The sequence below is a fragment of the Poecilia formosa genome, unplaced genomic scaffold (genome assembly GCF_000485575.1).
Source record: "Poecilia formosa unplaced genomic scaffold, Poecilia_formosa-5.1.2 Scaffold651, whole genome shotgun sequence".
NCBI classification, from domain to species: Eukaryota; Metazoa; Chordata; class Actinopteri; order Cyprinodontiformes; family Poeciliidae; genus Poecilia; species Poecilia formosa.
In genome coordinates this window covers 43,628-66,780 of record NW_006800590.1, presented here as the reverse complement: position 1 = coordinate 66,780, position 23,153 = coordinate 43,628, and the positions used below count along the sequence as shown (strand labels likewise).

Genomic DNA, 23,153 nt, shown 5'->3' with positions numbered 1-23,153 from the left:
GTTGTCTTCCCCCATTCTCTCTTGAATCATGGCCTATGACATTATCTGAGACAGTGAATCCTGCAGAGCTTTCCATGCTGTTCTGTGTTCAAACCACAGATTATGCCAGTGGTCAGAATTATTTGGTTAGTCAAACATGCCATATTGAAATTATAGATATAATATCCTTCATTTTTGTGTTATGTTATAACTTATGTGATATTGATCCCCCCCCCATACACACACCCATACACAAGCAGTTTACATCAGTCATCAGCTCCATACTCCTCCTGGCTACACTTATGCTAATCCGCAAAATGGTAACAGCAAAGGTTGGGAGAAAACGGCAGTCAGTTGGTTGTTCAAGAATAATCACACAGTTTGAGAAAACTAACTGAATTAGACAAAAAAAAAGTCACAACGAAATAAGACAAAAATATAATGAAAAATCCAAAACTACTACTAGCTCCCACGAAAGATGAGGTGCAGTTTTCAACCACTTGATGGCAGTCTCCCAGTACTGCAGTACAGTGGATAGGAGAGTGCTGTCAAAGCTGTAATGCCCTGACTGCATCATCAGTCCTTGTGAAGTGACCTCACTACATTATTATGGCAAAAGGAAGAAAGTCCGGACAGACCAGGAGTTCACTTAGGGAACAATAAGCAAATCCTTAAAGGAAGTGAAGACATCAGCAGATTCTGAGTAACTTTTACAGCGACAAACAATAACTTCTTAAATCAATCCCAGAATCTCTTAAAATCTCCATCATTGACTTGCCACTGCGTATATTCAAACTATCCTGATGCAAATCAGACATTGTGTGCATCCTGAAACATCATCTCTATACTTAGCGCAGTGAACTCATTCCATGCTCACACAGCAGCTGCTGAAAGAACACCGTAGTCAGCATTTTTCCCTCCTCTCTTTTTTTTCTTTTTTGAAGTGAGAGAACGTTAGAACAAAAAGCAAAATGAGCAGATCGACCGGGAGGTTAATCATTTAATCCCTTCTCCTGCAGAACCGAGCAGAGCTCCGGCAGGTTGTGACGGTACTTTTCCGTCACTGGTGACATCTGGAGGGCACACAGCATCCACTGCAATTTGACTCTCTGCCTCCCTCTCTTTCTCTTGGTGTGTGTGCAGGTACACAGTGTCTGGTACATGGAAATGTTCTGTTGTTACTGAAAACAGGGTTAGTGCTGGTAAAGAGACCTTCAGCACGAGATCTCTCCTCAATGATAGTGTGGAGGAGGGCTTGTGTCTCTGCAGATAATTCATCTTATTCAGAAAACAAATCATTCTCTCATTAATCCACCCGAATGATCCTTATTACTTTACACATGCAACTATTTAAGACTGACAGAGTTCTGAAGTCGAAGATGAGCCTTTGAAGGACGCTGCAGTCCTCTCCTCCAGATTCAACGCTCAGGTGATCAGTGGGTGCAGAAGGAGGTCGAGGTAGAAATACTCAATTTCTTTCATAGTATGTTCAGCATCCACTCAGGAACTGAGCCTGACGCAGCCAAACACAGGTGGAGGTGCAAGTAAGAAGTGAGAGTAAAAGGGAGGGCTGGACAGGAAGTGGCGGAATGTTCTGCAGGGACAAGGTGACTCCTGCACAGGACGGGACTGAACAAAGTCTACACTCCCTTTCGCAGAAGGTATGTTTAGAGCAGAACAGCTGATTAGATCAGTTATCCAATTCCTGGGAACATATTTCACCGAAACAATCAGAGAAACCAAACAAACCTCTGTCTGTGTGGCATTCTGCTAGCCACCATCTTGACGTCCTGAAGAGAAGACAATCATCCATAGCAGACATGAGTGTCTCCTTGACTTTCTTTTCTCAGATCTCTATCAAGCCATAAATCTGCAGCACGGAGGCTGTGTTTCAGGAGCATGAGACATAAGGCGCTTTATGGAACATATGAATATTTCTCTGTGGTAGCTTTTGTCTGGGTGAAAAGAGAACTCTGCCTGTCAGCATGACCTTCACAGTATTTCTGCAGGAAGAGTTCGTGTACAGTGAGGAGAAGGACCGGACTTGGCAGGATGTAGTGTTATGGCTAAAATGTGTATTGTAGAAGGCCATGATTCTTAACTACAAGGTAGTTCATCATGAATAAGGTTTCTTAGTAGTTAGCGACACCAGGGGTGCTGCCAGGATTCTTAGGCCCCCTGACAAAAAATTAAATTGGGCCCCCCCTCACGCAGCTGCTGTTACAATTTCTTGAGTCTATCTGACCCATCGAAAGCGTCACAATTTCAAAGGCTTGCAACTGCCTTGCTTTCTTTGGTCCAATACTGATAACTAGTACAATATTTACTGCTCATGAATTTTAATTGCAAGAGTAAAATTCAGTCTGCATTCAGTATGCAAGTAGGTTGCTTAGTTTTTTTTCTATTAGTTTTAGATTACTGAAATGTCTCTTCCCATGAGCAACAGTCAAAAGTAACATGCAAAATATACATGAAGCAATCCAGACTTCTCAAAAAATGCTATGTAGTTGCATTTTATTCAAGCTGTAGTATATAACTTTAATTAAAAAATATGTTTTCTCCATATTTGTTAAAGCTGTCACCATGTCGTGACAGTTTGTTATGAGACAGATAATCTGTGAAAACAATCAATCTCGTCCATCTCCTTCCTGAACTACTATTGCTAGCTAAAGTAATGCAACTTCCCGGCCAAAACAACCAATCAGAACCAGTAGGACTCTCTTAGCGCTATCAATTAGCCTCATTCACTCTGCTAAATGTGCAAATGGAGGAGAAACAACTTATTGTTACAGGAAAATCGTTTATCTGCTATCACTGGTAACTATGCTTACTAGATTAAGCATTTACAACAGGCTATGCTAGTTGCAGAATAGCACAGAGCGAGGCGGAGGAAGGATGAGCCACATGAGATTGTGATTGACAGCACTAAAACTCTCCTGCCACTGACTGGTTGTTTCTAGCACTGGGAGAAGGCAGAGGAAATAGATTTTTCACAAATTACCTCTCATACCGCACTGTCACAACATAATGACAGTTTTAACAAATATGTGGAAAAAAATATGTTCATATAAAGGTTACATACTGCAGCTTTAATTTCACTAAGGAGAGGACGGGTCAGGAGGGACGTGGGTTAGAGCTGCTGCTGACTGACACATCCTGTTGTTAAGTGGTAAAAGGTACAAGGGACAAGTTAAATATATGAATATGTTGGTCTTTTTTTCCCCCTTAATTCATTAAATGCTAGTGAAATGGAGGTAATCAGTACTCTGTAGCTAAGCTAATTATGCTAAAAGGTTGATAATCTCATTCAGTCTACCCACCTCTTGGAGAAAAACTGAGCTATAAATTGACACTCTTGCCTTTTTCTCTCTCTCCCTCTCTCTATTTGTTTTATTTTTATTTTTTGAAAACCTGATTTTATAACTTTTCTTAGAAACATAGTAACTGCCACAATTGTTCGTGTCTTCCACTGTCTGCAGCTGAACAGCGTCATGGTGAAGTGCTCCAAGCAGGAACGAACCATTTAACGCAGGAGAGGGGGGAGAGGGTGTTCAGGGCAAATATGAATGTGTGTTTTTTGGTCTGGGAATGGGAACATTAAATTTTTACTGCTAAAAACAATCTTCGAAAATACAAAATGATTAATTTTGTAATTGACAGGGCCCTGATTTTTTTTATTTTTATTTCTATGAACAATAAATAAATAAATTGTGGAGGGCCCCCTGTTGGTCAGGGCCCCTAGAATTATCATTACTTTCCCCCCTATACTGTGCCCCTGAGCGACACTCCTGATCAGTGGAATTAATAAGGGGTTTGTATTTGTGGAGCAGTCGACCACACCTCTCTATCTTTGCCTAGCCAGTATGGGTGGTAGGGGCCCTTGATAGCTAAATGGACCACAGGTATTGAGGCAACGGTGGGATAGGATGGGAAAAAGGAAAACAAAAACAGAAATAGTCAGAAAGTTAAGGGTTCTCCATCTTTCTCCACTAATATACGCTAATGTGCCTTTTGGCAGGGCACATTACCCCACATTGTTAAGTACTGTGTATTTCTGTTGAATGTAGCTTGAGTGTAAAATTGCTACATAGCGTCCAAATATACACATTTTATGCTTCAGAAAGTAGAAACAGGATCAAGAGACACAAAAACTAGAGTGGACATTTTATAGAAAACCATATTAAATGTCAAATAGGTGATTAAAAAGTCTGACACCATCGACTTTAAAAGACTAGTACAAGAACTTTAAGTATAAAAAGAATTCAAAGGGTGATTACAGTGGACATCCGGTATTTGAGGTATTTGAGGGGGTTAACCAACCACCGATAGCTAAAATCCACAAATATTTGATACTTCCCTCCTCCTAATGGTAATTACTGCCTATTTGTTCAAAAAACAAATATGCTTTAATATGCATTACATGGAAACCATCTGGGCACTTCTAAGCTAGCATTCACTGTCTTCTGTACCTCTGCTCTTCTAGATACAGCCAATTAGCGGCAAGGAAAATGAATGGCAGTCCTGGGTTGGCTGCTTTCCAAATGCCAGCAGCTGGGATTGGGATGAGGTATTTCATCTTCCCAAGTTGCATTTTCTTTGGAATATTTTGGATATGTTCCACCAAAAATATCCACGAATAGGCACATTTTCAATTAATAATTTGAAGAATTTGAATATAGCTGGGGGTCCACTGCACCTTAAAAAGCATTCCCATTTTCAAAACATTCAATTGGTTGTGAAACAGAAGCAAATTTAGCAAAAGGCTATAAAATGGCCAAAACAAAACCCACTAGTATGTAGAGGATGTGAAAAAGAAAGAGGTCAACATGAAATTAGCAACCTTACTTCAGTCTGGAACAGCTATAGCTCTATAGGAAATATGTGAAACTTCAGGAAAGCAGCTTTGGACGTCAGACAGGGAACTCCCTCAAACAGAACCCAGGGGTTAATTCTACCTCTGCTTTTGGTGCTTCTTAACTCAAAATTAATCAGTTCTTACCCTGGGAGTAAGAACTGATAAAGATTTAGGATAAAGTACTTTAGGTGATTGGTATGATCAGGAAATTAAGCCTATCTTACACAGAGTGCCTGTCCTCATGTGTTGCTTTCATCTTGTTCTTAGAGGATGTCTCGGCTCAACAGACTCACAGTGTTTCCTTTGTGTCTCAGCCTGGGATCAGTTCTCGTCCTGCCTTTCAGCAGGCAGTAATACCAGACCACACAGATCCTGTACCAGACCTGGTCTGCTTGAGGGCTCTGGCATCACACCGTGCTAGCTGCAAGACACAGAGTCCTAGCACACTCCCAACAACGGGAGAAAGTCAAGGTTAGGACATCGGCCGTCTCAACCAGAAACAGTAAACTAGTGATTCTTTTTCATTTACAAGAATCACTAGTTACAGAATACACTTCACACCTGAAGCTACACTTCAGGTGTGAAGTGTAGCTTCACACCTGAAGCTACACTAACTCCAGTATATGTTTGTGTAACATAGAAACACAGTCATAATGGTGTTATTCTGACATGGAAGAATACAAATTTACAGTTTGGAGAGTTTTTGCGACAAAAAACTTCCCAGTTTTTGCTTCCCTTGTTAAAGTGGCACTGTGTAACCTTTTTTTTTTTAAATCAGGTTTTTACCCATTTGTTAAAACTGTCACCATGTCATTACAGTGTATTATGAGAGACAGTCTGCGAAAAGATCAATCTCCTCCACCTCCTCCCTGAGTTACTGCTGCCGTCTGAAAAAATGCACCACTCCCAGTCAAAAACATCTAATCAGAGCCAGGAGGCGGGTGTTAACGCTGTCAATCAGCTTCATGTACTTGCTGATCAATGAGCCAGTGGTGGAGAAGCAACTTACCCTTACAGGAAAAACATTTATCTGCTGTCATTGGTGACCATGCTAACTAGCCTGAGCAGCACCCCATGGAGGGTGATTTACAGCACTAAGACCCCCCTCCTGGCTCTGATTGGTTGTTTCTAGTTAGGACTGGGAAAAGGCAGAGGAGTTTGATTTTCTTTCTTGATTATCAGTCTTTTACCATGCTGCCACCACATGGTGACAGCTTCAACAAATATGTTTGTTTTTTTTTAATAAAAGTTACATACTGCAGCTTTAAATTCCCTATCAAATTTAAAATTCATATTGTTAGATACAAAACTCTGAATGATCACACCTTGCTTTGGCTTATATAATTCATAACTGGATTGTATTTTTATTGAATGCTCCCATGGGCCTGTGCTTCATTTTTCAGAAGATATGATTTCACAGATATTCAGACAAATGATCTGATCATAATACTTTAAAGTCATCAATACATTCATCTTTTGCAGATCATGGGGCATCATTACTGTGGAATGTGGGCTGGCCAGGATATTTTTCAGACTCAGTAAAAAGCAGTTCTTTAGTGTAAAATGTCATATTGAGGTATTGCGTGACTATCTGTTGCTGAGCAACAGACGTGTTGATGTTTGTGCCACTATCACAATTATCTGACTTCCTGTATGATTACCACATATGTTTATTAAAAACATATGTGGTAAACTTTGCACTATGGGAAGCAGTAGCTACCTATGAGCGACGTGTGGATTAATTTGTAACCAGAACAAAACTTTTAAGAGTTATCCATATAGAACCAGAACACTGAGCAGTCGGGTTTTCTCATGTTGTGGTCCAGATCTCCGAGACACAACCGCACAAGGAAAAACAATGAAAGTTTAATAGGGACAGTGTATGTTACACTGGAACACGAGCCATTAACAATAAACACACTGCCACTACTTGCCCTCAGTCCTGTTTAATATGCCAGAATGTTAGCATGTAATCAGAGTTTTAAACTACCTGATCATCATAAACTGACTTTATGCTTTTCTATTATTTAATTGGTGAGAATTCCTACATTCCAGTCACCCTGCTTCTATAAGCGTAATGGAGTACAGTAGCAAGCGAAATGCTAGCCACCATATCTAGTTGCCACCTTCACTGCATCATGACATCATGTTTTGCCCAGAGGTGTTGGATATCAGTGTTCCACCAGGAGAAATATTCATATGGCTGCAATCTGTAAAACCATTAAAGTGTTTACAAACTCAAACAAATGCAGTTTATAACTTTCACCTCTAAGTTGTTCATGGAAAGTTGAGTGGAAGGAAAACGTGTGATAGAAAACACTCCACCAGCAGCACAACCATAGCAGTGGTCTAGGCTGATTACCTTCATTTCACGTAACATTAATGCTGTGATTCAGATTTTAATAGATGTTTTTAATTGATCTACTGTAATATTGTACTTTTCTGATAAGCTAAATGTTAGCTAAATGCTCCATTTTGAAAATAAGTTGTTTGATTAACATAAATGTTAGACATTTTTCTGCTCTGGAGTGTTTTAATAAGAGCAGCAATCCACTTGCGAAACAGTTGTTTTTAGAATAACTTTGTTTCGTTTCACATCAGCCTAAACATCTTGATTTTGTAAAAACCACACACAATAGAAACATTTATAGTAAATAATGCTTGGTGGTGAGAAGCTACTGATGTGGGTTTATTTTGCAGTTGAAGGACATACAGAACCCTGCAGTGTTTGAGCTCCTCTGTGTTCCAAAAAAGCAACAACTTCCAGTCCTGTCAAAGTAATACTTTGTACTCACTGTATTAACACATTGGTTAGGATTTAGAACACTGGCCTGAACTGGAGAAATGTAAATAAATACAGATACTTTTTTGTCTTCACAACACATTAACTTAAGATTTTTCAGAAACAACATTTTAAATTTTCATTATGATTCTTGTCAATCATTGACATTGTTAAAGTTTTATGTGCATCGATTTTCTGTCCTTGCATGGACCAGATATGCTGTTTGCAACATAAATAGTGATATTTCACATGATGTTATCAAAGCCTTTTTAAAGATATTTTAATAAGTAAAGTTGAAATATTTTAGCGGGTTTATGTCCTGAGTTACAGATTAAGGTGATCACAACTGCCCTTCATTATTGATTACTCATCAATAAGCATAAACGTTTGAGAAATAATTTCAAACTTCCACTGTAATAGAACGAGTTTTATTTCATAAATGATGTATTATACTAGCTCTTGTTAGCCTGATCAACATTCTTCTGCTTTCTTTCTGGGAATCAGGACCAATGCAGTTCATTTAAAATCAACTCATCCTCAACATTTCAAAGTCCTGAGTGGCAGTGTTGATTTTCAAACCATAACCACTATGACACAATCTAATATTAATGCGGTGTTAATCTGACTCCCTGTTTTTAATCTGTCTCTGGGCTTCCCTACAGTGGGAGGAGATCTGTATCCCTGTATCGCAGCTCTAAAGTTTGTGCATCCTCCAACACTGTGGACAGGAAGTTTGTTTATTTCAGATGAAAACACAACATTTCTGATTATGGGCAGATACTGGTTCCAGTGTCTGCTTAAACAAAAACCTGTTTTTGTCTTTTCCCAAAACCAGAGAGTTCTCCAGGTCAGTCAGGTTAGCCAAATGTCTAAGGTTGCATGGAAACATAAAGAAAAACTTTTATAAAATTCCATGTTAGACATCAAGTGACTGAAGTGTGAGCATGTAGACCAGGGGTGCCCAAAGTCGGTCCTCAAGGGCCGGCATCGTAGTTTAGTTCTCTCCCTGGTAGTAACAACCTTCTCAGCAAGTCAATGTTCTTCTTAGGCTTCTAACAAGCCATGGTTTGATCCAGGTGTGTTAAACCAGGGAGAGAACTAAAAACACGCAGGATGCTGGCCCTTGAGGACCGACTTTGGACACCCCTGATGTAGACCAATGAGTTGAGTGATAGTGGAACAGCTGAAATCAGTAATAACACTAATCTGAACCTGTTTGCCTCCACAAAGCCAGTGGGTTTCCACCGATCCAGCCAGATGTTTATTTCTGTGCATTGGCAGCTGGTAGCTGTCAGTTTTCCATGTTGTCACGTGTTACCTGTCCAGACTGCAGGTGATGTCACCAACTCAGGCAAACAGAACGCCTCAATGCAGATATCACCCCTCGCCTCTCTCACTGCCACGTTCACAACTCCAGAAAACATTTGTCAGCTGATTTTTATTATTCATGTCTCGGGGCTGCAGGAGAGAACCAGAGATACCGGAACCAACCCTTCACCGAAACAGGGAGAACAGGGAGCACATGGTAAACAGGGAGAACAGGGAGCACATGGTAAACAGGGAGAACAGGGAGAGCATGGGCCTGGAATATGTTGACAGGAACATTCATGAAAAGGCTTGAAACATGTCACAACCAGAGTAGAAAACAGAAATATTTTCCACATTCCAACGCTACCTTATTGTTATCAAATAAAAAATAAAAACAACGACACTAAGTAAAGAAGCTTGACTTAGAAAACCTACGATATAAAAAGTTAAGTTATAAGACTTCATGAAGAACACTTGCAGAGAAATATCCTTTAGGAAAAACATGATTTTCATTTGAGTGTTTCATCTGTAAACAACTGCATAGGACATATTCAGGTTCGTCAGTGAATAGTCAAGGTCAGGTGCTTTGAATGTCTTCAGCTACTTTTAGCAACACAATCACTCTGACTGCTGGAAATATGATCTTCCTACAAACTCTGGACTTAGTATTTCATTTTACAATTTCCTTTAAAATGTGCTGACCCGAGTCCTGGGCATCCTGCTAACAGAATGGAGCCCTAACCCTAAACAAACTGTCACTTCACTAAAACCGCAACACAGAAACAGGGAGTGATAACAGTGACAGTAAAACTATTAAACACTAACACACACTCCACCTTTTAGAAATTTCTTGTAAATAAAACTGCTAAAAACCGAGACTTATTGCCTTTTACTTCACAATTATGCACTACTTAGTGTTGGTTTCACATTGAGTCCTAATCAGTATATAATAGTATTTAACTTTAAGGCCCGTTAAGGTGAATTGGTAGTTGACTCTGTCAGTGAAGGATTGTTGATATGTAAGCAGTACAGACCCACAACATCCTGACTAATATCTGACAATGGTTTCTTACACAGAGAGCTTCTTTGGAGGAGTTTTAGGACACATATGACACATATTTAGGACACATAAGTCTTTATAATTTGTCCCTGCCCAAAGGAAATGTATGTGGCTGTATAATAAGAGATGCAACCAATCAGACGAAACGTTTCCTGTTTAAGATCAGTCAGTTTTCCTCCATTGTTTCTGATTGCTAAATGCCAGAATAAGAACAGAAGTTTTCAACCACCCCCTCTGTGTTTGGTAGAATTACCTTTAATTGCTGTTGTTGTTTGTCCCATTTGTTCTGATAGAACTGCTGGAACCTTTTGTTTTCTTGTTTATAAGCCTCCTTGCTCTCACACACACTTTTTTAGCTCTAACCACTGGTGTTCACATATCAGAACTTTATGATGGCCACTACAAAACACTGACTTTGTTGTCCTTAAGAAACTTTGTAACTTATTTGGTGATACAGTGAAGGACAATCATTTTGGAAGACCCAATAGGTCTTCACTTGGAAGACCAGTTTTTGACCTATCAGAAGCTTATGACATGGGTTTCCCAGACATTTAAAGGCATGATACTGTGTCTCTAAATTTAAAGTAAGCAATAAAACAATTTTTTCCCTTATTAGGCCCAAGCAAAGAAGCGCTGCTAATTCTCCTTACATTTGTCAAACAGAAGTCATTTGGTTGATCCTAACTGACCCAAAGCAGGAAAGGTTATGTGTCTGTTTATGGAGTAAATATCTACTTTCAGTAGTATGAACAAGAAAAGAAGGTATATGTTGATAATAATATATGTTTACTCACTAAAGCTGGGTGTTGATAATAATATATATTAATTTCTTTCTGTCCTCTTTTCTTATTCTAGTTATTAATGTATATGCATATGAATTTACAAATACTATCTAATTTAATCATGTTATATTGCATAAAACTGATTTGATTTTGTATGTATTGGATTGGACTGAGCAATAATGGTAGAGGGTCCCATCAGACTGTCAGTTACCAAAAATCACAAACAAAAAGCCCTCATAAAAGCACATGCATGGTCAGTGTGACCCCTCCAGACTCTCCACAGGGCGAAAAGTTCATGGGGTCCGACGGACCCTGTCTTTTAGGACCGAGGGAGGGTTAAATAACATTAAACTGAAACATATCAAGACTAAGAAAATTTCCTCTTGGACATTTTTCACCAACTTAAATCTGAATTTTTTTCACTTTTACCTTGGAATTTTTATGAAATAAGTTTCATAACCAGTTTTGAGTTGTTTCCTGGAAAAAAGTAACCAAGTTCAGGAAGGATGCTTACCATGTTATGCATAAACCATCTTCCTTCAGGGCGACACCTCCACATGAAAAAGGCGTGCTCCACATGAAACTGGCGTAGGCCCAAAACAGGATGAGTCCCTTTCACCTTGATTCTCCCTGCTCCTCACATCATTCCACACCACAAGTGTTTATAGTGTATACAAACTGACAATAGTTGGCAGTTGTGACTGGGCGTAGTACCTGTCAGACACTGGGCCGTATCATTATGAGGACATCACCAGGCTGGGTTGGCAATCAGATACCGTCACGTGACAGCTTCTTATCAAACACAGGAAATAAGGATTAGAGCAGCGCAAATTATGGTTCAGTTTGGATCCGCATGGTTTCCAGGAATTATCTGACCTTGTCTTCTGTCAACAACAACAAATGGTGGAAAGTAGCTCTAGTACAGCTAAAACGCTAGCTAATTTTAGATATAGTTATCTTTGTTGTAGTAGGATCAGTTTCAAAGTAATTAATAAAAATTTGATTGTGTAAAGACAAAATAATGTTCTATATGTTACACCTAGGAGTCACAACAAATCCACACATTTTTGCAAAAGTCCAACACAGACCCAGAAAACATCATATTCACAATCAACTAATTGTAGTGTCACCTTAGTCCACAATTGAATCTAATCCAATTCACTGTAGTAGAGCAACATTTAAGAGGAAGAACAGTATTTTACTGAAGGAGATCTCCTGCAGAGCCAAACTCAGAATGTATCCGCCTCAACATGTTGGGAATGAAAGTATGCCAGAAAGAAGAAAACAAATATAAGAACTTCAGGTCAAAGGATACCTGATGTGGGAAAGAGGAAAGACTAAACACAGAGTTAATGACAGTAATAACGGCCTATTATAGAAAGCAGGATAAGGAAGCATCTCCATTCCACCATGGAACGTCTTCCAAGCACAAATTAATAAGATGTTTATATAAACTGTGGAAGTCAGAACTTCACATACAATTAGACTGTCATTTAAATAACTTGGAACAGAATTGTGGATCTCCACCCGTCTGGTTCTTCCTTGGGTCTAAGGACGTTAGACCCAAGGATGTTGGGTCTAACATCGTTTTGTCTAACTTCTAACTTCTGATCAGAAGTTAGACACAAGTCTAACTTCTGATGAAGTTATAATCAGAACTAACTTACTGTTTATCTGAAAGTATAAACAGCGTTCACATTAAAGCTGTCCACCCAGCTTTAGTGAGTAAATATTTAAGTATTCTAAAAAGTCATTAAAAATTTTCTTTTTCATTATTGTGGCATTTAGTAAATCTAGACCGTCTTGTGAATATGTTTAGAAAGTTCAGTTTTGACTTCCTAGTGGAGAGATCAAAAGGAGAGATAAAAGTATCAAAGTGACCTTTTCACAAACTTACTATATTTATACAAACTGTATAAATAAACAGTAATAACTTTTAAATTCAGCAAAATTTCTCTAATTTCAAATTTATCAAAAATAATATAGTGGAATGCTGGATTTTAGTTCTTTCAAAGTCATGTTGTAAGAAAGGACAATAGAGATTTGACTTTCCTTGTCCTTGAGCTGATATTTAAAGGTAAAACCACCATGTGTGAAATCCATTCACTCTTACACACACATGTTTACATCCAAACAAACGCATAAGCGTAAGACACCCACATGGCCACACACTGCTGAGCAGTTCTACACTGTATGAGTGAACTTTGATAACCCACACACCTGGCACGAGTGTAAAACTGAAAGAATTACCCAGGCTTGTGCCATTTGCATTGAATGTGAGTATGTTAATGAGCAGTGGGCACGTGACGGTTGGGTTCTCTAACCATGACAACTTAAGTTGCTCTCAAATTTAGCCCAGACTATGTAGTTCATTTTAAGCTTTCACTATAGATGACAGTACTTTGGTTATTATTATTATACCTGTGGTTGGAAAGTAGTAGGGGATATCTGATTAGAAGGTTCACATACAGGTACAGGACACCCACCATGTTAAACAGATAGAAAATAAAAAGGAGAGCAACACAAGCACAAGCTGAAAAAAATTACTTTTCACTTCATGACGGGGATCAGATGAACACATTGTTTGCTCAGTAATTATTGTTTTAGAGGAACCACCATCACTCGCAATTGTAGGTTTGAGGACTGTAATCTGGCTTTGTGTGCCACATAATAGTTGACATGAATTGATTTAACCTGAACAGGAAGATCTCTTACTCTACAAACTAGAGATACTTTATATCTAAAGTTTAAAGTCTAGTTTAATGTAAGGGCTAACACACTATAATGCCACTTTTTGTCACCAAGCACATATGTCTATATTCTTTTTTTGTTATTATTATTAATGTATACTTCTATAATGGTTTTTGTCCATGGTCCTGACGTCAGATCGACGCACTGAGTCTCCGCTCCGTAATTGGCCCCTGGCGCTCAGTAAGCACCACTAGGTAAGTTGTCCGGAGTTTTCGGGCGGAGTCAAGAAGCGTCGGGTTTATATATGGGAGCCCAGCGGTAACCTTGGTACCTCTCCCGCTACTCTGAGGTTGGGTGGCAGACGGAGGGAGTCCGCCGGTGAACGAGTAATAGAAGAAAATAAAAGCAAGCAAAATGCCCTCCAATAAAGATGACGGCGGCTGGAAGGAGTTCCTGTGGAATTCAGAGAGGGGGGAGCTGCTGGGGCGAACCGGGGGAAGCTGGTGTGAGTATTTGTGCTGAATGGCCGCTTTTCTCTTCTCCCATCATCAGGCTGAATGTGCCACCTGTTTGATCTGCTGTTTTCTAGAACAAACACAATTGATGAGAAGTTTGACGATGTTCCCCTGTTCTCTCTCTGCATAACTTATTTCTGAAGCTCTCTGCTATAGTTCTAAATATTTTATTTTTATTATAAAAATGTATGAAACGCATCTTGTTGGTTAAGACACGTTTGTTCCTCCTTATTGTACAGGGAGAGAGCTCTGGCACTGCGGGCTGCTGAGGCAGTGGGCACAGAGTTGGTTGTAAGGGAAACGTCAACTTTTACGTTTTTAATACTCTCCTGGAATGAGATGTCTAAGGGTTAAAACTGCATCAGAGTCCAAGGTGACTCAAGGTGACGCGGCCTGGACGGAACAGAAGCGAGAAGTCGGTTTATGGATCTCTATTGGCGTCCTTCGCCTTATCAGGTGTCATCGGGACACAACCGAACAATATGACTGATTACCTCTCGGCTCTCCTTTCACCTATCGTCGCCACTGCGCATGCGCTAGCCGCTTCTGAATGTCACGCCGGGGACAAACGGGAACACCTGGCTAACATGACAGGAAGCAGGGAGGCTCTCTGCACGAGCCCCAGCTAGGGTCCGCATCATTTGCATCCCTCTTCCATCCTCTGGGAGGGGAGGGGTCATTTGTCCTTCTGAGGACACCTGAAAGTGCTGATGCATGAGAGAAACCTGACATGCGCAGTGCTGTGGATTGAAGGTTAACTTCTTTGGTCCCATTTATGTTGTGCTGCACATAAATGAGAGGTTTCCCCCATGTATTATGAGATGCTCTCATTAGCTTTAAGTTTTAACTACAATTTTCAGCACTAGTACTGGCAGAATTATGCAAAAACAGTCAAGATCAGAAACCACAAATGTCTGCTGGTCACTGTTGGAAGTAATGTTCCATGGTGACCTGATGACCTTCCCTTCATGCAACAAAAAGAGCTTGAGGCCGCTGATGATTGGCTGCCACAGCTTCATGTTCTCTTGCAGATCATTAAAGTGCTGCAGTGATGTCACTCTGCATGATAATTCAGTAGGAGAATTACCAGTTGACCCCCACATGCTCCTTTATTTCTCTTTTGCAACTTTTTTCCAGTTCCTCATGTTCCCACACACATGTCCTGTCATACAGTAAAGTAGGCTCAGAATAGGGTATTTTCAAAGTGCTTTCCTCTGCAGAACAGATGTGTTGGTGAGGGATCACACTCCTCTTGTGTCGCTCTCTGAAACGTGACTCTAAGCTCCTTTTTTTTTCTCTCCTGCAGTCAAAATTGCAGTCTTCTATGTCATCTTCTACGGCCTCCTGGCAGGGGTCTTTATTGGCACCATCCAGGCCATGTTGATGACCTTGAGTGAGTACAAGCCCACCTGGCAGGACAGAGTTGCACCCCCTGGTAAGAGCCGGCCACCCATATTCTGTCTAATCTGTAAGAAAATGGTGTCTGGGATGTTTGCTGATTAATGTAAAATTATAGCCTTATGGAATGATCAATTGGCTCCATTTCCGGCTGTGTTTTTGTAATTTTATATCGATGTGGATCAGAAAATGTAGCTTTTATTAATCCTGCTGACATGAAAAGTTTTGGGAAAGTAATGCATGGAGAAAATAGTCCTTTGAAACTAGTGTTAATCTGGGGAAGTGAAGATCACCAATGAAGCCTCTGTCTGTCTAACATTTATGGACCTGAGCTCCTACTGACCATAATCAGCATTGTTGCATGTTGTTTTGTTTGGTAACCCTCGTCCCATCGCAGCCTCCCAGAGGCCACACTCTGCAGTGTGGTTGCCAAAGCAGGTTGACACACCTGAGGGTAACGGGGCCAATCGGAGGCCAAGTAGCAGTCAGCTGCTGTTCAAAGAGAAAGTATACCTCTTTGTGTTGAGATTTGGGGTGATCAAGTTTTTGATGGGTTCCTACAGAGTCTGGGAATTGAGTCTGGTATTTTTCCAGGCCTTCATAGATTTAGTGTCCTATATTAGCACTTAGCACAGCTAGTGTTAATTGCTTTAGCTCAGATTTCTATGTCCACAATGTTGCATGGCAAAAAATGTTGAATGCATAAAAGATTAAAACTGAACTACTCTGTTCAGTTTCCTGTTATCTGCTGAAGTTGGCAGCTCACTTTTTCATCACTTCAGACATGGAATTGTTCAAATCCATCACTTAAAACCTGAAACTAAACAGGATGTTTGTTGGTTCTCATACATGTTCCTTTCAGCCTCTTCATTTGACACAACATACTGCCATCTACTGACCAGGAGATGTAACTCCAATCTATACTGTATTCTCTCTGAGAATACAGATTCTCAAAGAGTTCCCCTCCAACTGTAACAACTTCAGCAACAAAGAGTGTTGAAGTTGTATGGGGTGTTTGCTTATCTGACTGGATTTTGTTTAGTTTCGGGCAGGTTTGAAGGCTCTGGTGTCCTGCTGAATCCTGGTCTGTGGGGAGACCCTGTCATTAATAACTGCTTCTTTGGTGCCCCCTGCAGGCCTTTCACATACCCCACGTTCTGACAAAGCTGAGGTGTTCTTCAGTGTGAGGGAGTCGGAGACCTACCTGCCTTACGTCAAAGCTCTGAGGGACTTCATGAAACAATATGATGACAACATTCAGAACAACAACATGTTGTTTGAGGATTGCGGAGGTAGGCTTCCTTTTATCCTTTGAAGGGATGTTTGAGAAGCAGGCAGAAAAATAAAACAGCTTCTATGTCCAACTGTCCCCTTCCACTGGCCCTTTCAGAACAACCTGCAGACTACAAGCATAGAGGTGACTTGGAGAGCGACATGGGTGGTGTTAAGGCTTGCAGGTTCCCCAGGTCTCTGCTGGGTTCTTGCTCCGGCCTTGAAGACAATGATTTTGGTTTCAAGGATGGGAAGCCATGCCTGATTGTGAAGCTCAACCGGATTGTCAATTTTCGTCCCAGGGTACTTCTGCTCTCACTACTACTCACTACTTCTATGGTTGATGTCCTACTTCTACATTTCCTTCTGGGTCCTTCATAATCTTCCTTGGTCATCTCCTTTCTACCTTATCTTTGCTGCCATTTTCCTTTTATCTCCTACCTTTTTTTCTTTTCATCCTTCCTTTCTTCTTTTATTTTTCCTTCTTCAGTTGTTCAAGTTCTTTTTTAATTGTAACTTTCTCCCACATGTCCGAACACTCCACCTTCTGTCCTGTCTTCTTTCCTTCTTTCATTTTAAGACATCTATGATTTGTCTTCTTTAGCCTCCCGGCAACAACGACAGCATTCCTGAAGAGGCAAAACCCAAAGTCCTGGCCAACGTCATCCCTCTCCACTGCACTAACAAGGTATCAAATCCTTTTTAACTTCTTTCTTGCTTATAAACACCCTTTTCCCTCTTTTTTTTTCTCTCCAAATAAATGCATTTATTTTTTTCCCACATCCCAGAGAGAGGAGGATGCTGATAAAATCGGGGAGATCAAATATTACGGAATAGGCGAAGGCTTCCCTCTGCAGTATTACCCCTACTACGGCAAGCGGCATCAACCCCAATACCTCCAGCCACTGGTAGCACTGCAGTTCACCAACCTGACCCGGAACACTGAACTGCGCATCGAGTGCAAAGTATTTGGAGAAAACATCTACTACAACGAGAAGGACCGCTACCAGGGACGCTTTGACATCAAGATCCAGGTTAACTCATGACTGTCTGGAAAATAGCACCCCCCATCTCTCCCCACACGTCCCTTTAAATGGTACCGCACACGCGAAGGGATGAGTCAACCCTCACTAGTCTTAAACCGATGAAAGGAAATGCTTGTTGGGGCGTTGTGGTAATCAGCCTTCATTACTAGCTTCTGCACCTCTTTCTAGCCTTTAGACTTAAATTTAGAGATGAAATTAGCAATAGGGCCAATAAATGTCTAGTTATTCAAATGTAAATGAGTTACCCACAAGCCATGGGACATCACTGAAGAGTGTAATTCATCATTACATTTGTACATTTTCTACATATTGTTGCCTTGTGGTGGTTTTGGAGAGAGCAGGACTTGGTGAAACTGGTCCCTCTAAAATGCACTTTCCCCCCATACATCTGCAAGCTTTAGCAGTTCTTGGTGTGCCGGAAACCAAAGCTCACTTCCATTAACGCCATGATTTCAAACAGGCAGTTCACTCTTCTTATCTATGTAAGGAAAGCTGTGGTCCAGGGAACCTTTTCCCCTTTGTGTCTTTTACTGCTGATCATGAGATACTTTATTCTATTTTTCCTTTTGTGGGTTTTACTGCTGGGGTTCAAGCCTTTTTCTTTTTTTTTTTCTTTTTTTTTGTTTGCCTTGAATGTAGACTTGTTTCCAGCCTGTTAGACACTGTTGGGGCAATGGTGCTGACATGTTTTTAACATTTCTTGTTTCTTTCTTTCTTTTTTTTTTTTTTTTTTTTGTTGTTGTTGTTCTGCTGGATTTCAAACGGCATTATGGTGTAACTCTGAATGTGAGTCATTTAAACATGATGGAAAAATTTTTATATTTATGCAGATGTACATTTTTGTTTCTTTGCAGAATCTTTTAAATGTATAAAGGCAATACCAAAGTGAGTTGGAGAAGCAATGAATGAGTTGGAGAAGCTATACTCCTTTCTAGAAGGTCATCATGTTAAGTGCTAAAGTCCATGTCTTGCCTTGCAACCTTTCAATGGTTAACTTCTGGTCATGAATGTAGTTGGAAGTAGACTAAACTAGTCACAGGCAGGTAGAACTCCATTTATTTCAGAAAAAGCTAACTAACTCTGCCTAATGCTGGTACCCTAAATACTCCATAGGATCTCATGTTGATGTAAAATGCTCAACCTGATGTTTAGCAAGCCTTTCATCAGTTCACCCACCTTTATTTTATCAGAGATGAAAACAAATAAAGCATAGTGAACCTTTGTCCTGTGTTTCATTTGATGTCTGTCAAAGTATTGCTAGAGCTTTGCTGCTCACTCATTGGACAGGTCCACTTCATTTGATGTTGCTTCCTACTGAGCAGCCCGGGTAAATTTACAATTCAATTCAGTTTCTCCAAGCTCTTTAAATTTTTAAGTAGGAATGTACCGACGCTCAATCCAAACTCTACAGCAACACAGTTAAATTTATTATTATTAGGAAGTTTCCTGAGGAAACCCAGTCAGCTGCATTGAGACTAACTTCTGAAGGAATCTCTCATACTGAACATAAATGTGGTGACATTAGATGGGAAAACTTGCCTTTCACAGGAAGAAACCTCCAGCAAAACCAGAACTGTTACCATTGTTTGCAGCCATCTTTGCTCACCTGACTCTGGGTTTAAGATGAAACATACACACACAAAAAAGTGATGATCCAAGAGTGCTTTCTATGTTAAAATAAAGGTGAAGAGTTGACGGTAAGAAACAAAACATAAGAACTCACTCAGTATGGAAAATTAGAGTACACATTGCTAGTCACAGAACTGGTTCCTCTAATTATGTTGTCTTGAAAAGAAACAGTCAAGTGTATTATAGTGAAACATAACATTCATGTATTTTTTTCCTCAACACTATTAATGCAGTGCAAGCTCCCATGTCTTCCATTCCCCATGTAGAGTATTCATAGGACAAAGAATCATTGTTATTACAAAAGGGGGGGAGGACTTCCTGTTCCTGGAAAGGCTTACCGAGCTCTTTAAAGGAATCAAGCATTTGACCCGTTGTTGGGTTGTCCACTAGAATGAACACGCAAAGGGATGTGGAATGGTTTCTATTTAAAGAGAGAGTGTTATTGTCTTTGCTGGACCCCTCATTTTTCCCTCATTCCAGGGAAAAAGCAAACTCTAACTTGAAATCCTTGTTAGACCTAAAAACTTGTTTTAGGTCTGACATTTCCTTCATCTAATAATTCCTTTATCAGTTCAGCAAGTTTACAATATTTGGAGTTCTTCAATGTGAACCCATACTACCTGTAGGGAAGGAGCAGATCATTTCAAGATAATCAACAAAACCTTATGAAAAAGAAATTGTCACATTGTCTGAGATTAAATATGACTAAATATTTTCTGTTTTGTGTCATTTGGGTTACCAATCTTATGGAATGGAATGGAAATGGAAACAAAGAAGCCTAAAGACGTTATTATGTTGACCATTTTTTCAAAATGCCAGAATAGTGGTGAAATTTCCCTTTTAACTGTCTGACTTTGGGTTTTCTAAGCCCCTTTGTAGCTAATGTCATCCAGGAGAAGAGAGAATTTCTGTCTCTTCTAAGAACAATGATGAAATATGACAGTCAAAATGCTTTAAAAAGAATCTCCTGAAGACATGTTGGGCCTGTTTTCTCCCTCTGCAGAGGATTTGATCCTCCTTCTCTCATCCCACCTCAGACATGAATGAATGAACTTCATAGACCTGAGAGGGAGGGGGATCGTGGGGTCTCAAGTGACTCAAGGATTTCTGTAACTGTGAAGTCATTCTGCTGTGGCTGTGCAGGCAGGTGGAGGCTGTGGGATTCAGTAGCAGATGCATGTCTCTGTAATTATAGGAGGGAGCTGCTGCAGGCCAGCTAACACCAGGGATGCTGTTTCAGGGTTTCACCTTACCCTGAGGAAAAAGCCTGCAGAGCCGGCAGCTGCTTAATACAGTGCATTCTTCCTGCCTCTCTGCCCCTAGGCAGGGGTTATTTCCGCTGCTCTTTGCTCAGTAATCTTAAAACCAACCTTGGTCCTTCTCATCATGCAGAAAGTGTAGCAGTTCCCCCCTGTGAAGTGGGTTGCGATGAAGGAAGCTGGTTGGATTTCTGGGTCTGAGGATCCATTGTCCACTGCGACGCGGTGGAGCACCGACCTTCACCACACCGGCGGGTTTCTATTTGGATCTGCTTGAGTTTCCTGGGATTTTGTCAGTTCATACAGAACCATGGACCAGACAGCAGGACAAACTAATTACCAAATATAAAAAATAGCAGCTAAAAAAATCCAACAATTACATTTTTGACATCTTCAGATTAGAGCTGGTTTCTCCAAATTAAACAACCCAGTCTCCAATTGAATGTATTCAACCCCTTTATGACAACCATCTTTAGTCCTCAGTGGATCTTTCTGCTGTTATGACCAACCAGCAGCCTCCTCAAGAATTTGCAGGAAGCCGCTGCTAGCATTCTCTGTCTACCACCAGGTGGCACTATGCTGTTTAATTTTCTATCATATTGGAGGAAATATTTCTTTCTTTTTTGTTTTGTTCAGAATTTTCAACCTGCATCGCATTGGATACATTTCCTGCATGAATGTCAGTTTGAGGTGTAATAGAAAATTTTGTTTTCGGCCATATTTGATCTTTGATGGGACTGATGATACTTTTTTTTACCATTTATTTACTGATTATATTTGCTGTGTTTTTGTATTTCTGCAAGACGTGTTTTCCACTAAAGAAGTTTCCAAATAATGTTTAGATGTTTCCACAGCTGTGATAGTATAAAAGACCTGAAGACATCTTGGGTAAAATGCTTAACCTGGCAATTGTCTTAAAGGACTGACGTGTGGAATGTAGTTTGTACCCTTGTTTGACACTGCACCCATGAGTAACTGACAGTGAAGAATTGGGAGTTTCTCCTGAAATCCTCCCCTGCCATAAAATCATCCCCTGAGGATTCATGAGGTGGGGATAAGGATTGTGTTCATGGTCCATCTGGCAATAGAGATAAGATAAGACTTTGGGTGGGTCTTTTCCTTGCTGTTACTATATAATGATGTGATGTGATTGTGTTCAGTGAGACAGGTCTTTCTAAGCTTTTGCCTTCAAATAAAGAAACTTAAAGACAAAGATTAATCTTTCTCTTATTATTGAAACAGATTCTCATTCTTTGATAAATGAAATTTCCATAACAAAGGTTTTCCATGGCATCTTAATGCAGTTCAGCCTTTGACTAGGTCACTTCTGAGTGGCTTTATTCCTGTTTACTACTGGTCTGTCCATCAGTCCATCAGGTGATGTTACTCCTATATTCACCTGGATCCTTCACTGAGCTCTCAGTAACACTGGAACATCTTTTAGCCAGCAGATGTTTGATGGGACAAGACGTTCCCATGGTGACACTGACAGAGCTCAGGCTGTAATGAAGTTAATTGGCGAGGCACACCACTGTCAGCAGTTTGTTACCACATCAGTAGGACTGGGAATTAACTATGACTTCCCTGTTTGATCTGCTGAGTGTGCGACGACCATCGTCAGCTTTTTCCATCCTACTGAAGTATTCACTGACATACAGGAGCAGCCAAGGGGTTTAGTACACACAGCCAATTCCACCTGGCTGGTATTAATGCACATGTGCGAGATGATGAGCTCGGGGTGACCTACATTCTCAGAAAATTAATCTCACACCTTGGACACCAACCAGAATAAATTACTGAGATGGAAATATGAACACAACTGTTCTACATACTCATCATAATTCTGAATAAATGGAACTGGTGGATGATTTATTTATTTATTTATTTATTTATTTTTTGTTAGAATGTTTTGTTTTGGGGGGGGTTTTCAGCTGCTACATCAAAACCCACAGGTCATTCTGTTTCCCTGGTGTTGCTCAGGGCTCCGTCTACGGCAGGGGTCACCAACTCCAGTCCTCCAGGGCTTCCATCCTGTAACTTTTAGATGCGTCTCTGCTCAAACACACCTTGATCAAATAAACTGGTTGTTTCCAGGATATTGCAGAGAGGAATGAATGCTGGTGAGGGAATTCAGACATTTTGGAGCAGAGGTGAATCTAAAAGTTGCAGGATGGTAGCCCTGGAGGACTGGAGTTGGTGATCCCTGGTCTATGGTCTGTTTACGTTCAGGAAGTTAGCTTTTTTTCATTTGAAACAAGAAATAATCAAATTTGCTAACAAACCAGTTTGTTGCCCAAATTTTTTTATTTTGGTTTAAAAAGAAAAATGAAACAGCTGGTGTTTTTTTTATTTAAAAACAAACCGCCAGAATGTACATGTACTGTCAGGACTCTGGCTGCTGCATTTTAGACAGCATTGCAGTACTCCAACCCACTGAAAAGAAAAACATCTACTAGTTTTTTGTTTTTTGTTTTGGCAGGAAACCCTTTATCATTTCAGTGTTTTTAGAACTTTGAAGAAGAGATTCATTTAGTACAATTTGGAAAGAGACCGCAACATAACTAAATGTGGAAAAAG

General features: G+C 40.2%; 1 protein-coding gene across 1 annotated transcript; it reads left to right on the top strand.

The window, feature by feature from the left end:
- The first annotated feature begins 13,774 nt into the window (after window positions 1-13,774).
- On the top strand, window positions 13,775-18,910 carry LOC103130595 (sodium/potassium-transporting ATPase subunit beta-233-like). Its single transcript, XM_007542030.2, has 6 exons — window positions 13,775-13,962; window positions 15,279-15,407; window positions 16,507-16,662; window positions 16,761-16,945; window positions 17,247-17,330; window positions 17,431-18,910. The coding sequence occupies exons 1-6, from the start codon at window positions 13,872-13,874 to the stop codon at window positions 17,686-17,688; spliced, it is 903 nt and encodes a 300-aa protein (XP_007542092.1). The 5' UTR covers window positions 13,775-13,871; the 3' UTR covers window positions 17,689-18,910.
- The last annotated feature ends 4,243 nt before the right edge of the window (window positions 18,911-23,153 follow it).

What these genes read in the sequence shown, in the direction of transcription:
- LOC103130595 (XM_007542030.2), top strand. Translation starts at nt 13,872, where the DNA reads ATGCCCTCCAATAAAGATGACGGCGGCTGGAAGGAGTTCCTGTGGAAT. An exon ending in GCGAACCGGGGGAAGCTGGT is followed by an intron (nt 13,963 to 15,278) that starts GTGAGTATTTGT and finishes TCTCTCCTGCAG; the next exon opens with TCAAAATTGCAGTCTTCTAT. An exon ending in GTTGTTTGAGGATTGCGGAG is followed by an intron (nt 16,663 to 16,760) that starts GTAGGCTTCCTT and finishes TGGCCCTTTCAG; the next exon opens with AACAACCTGCAGACTACAAG.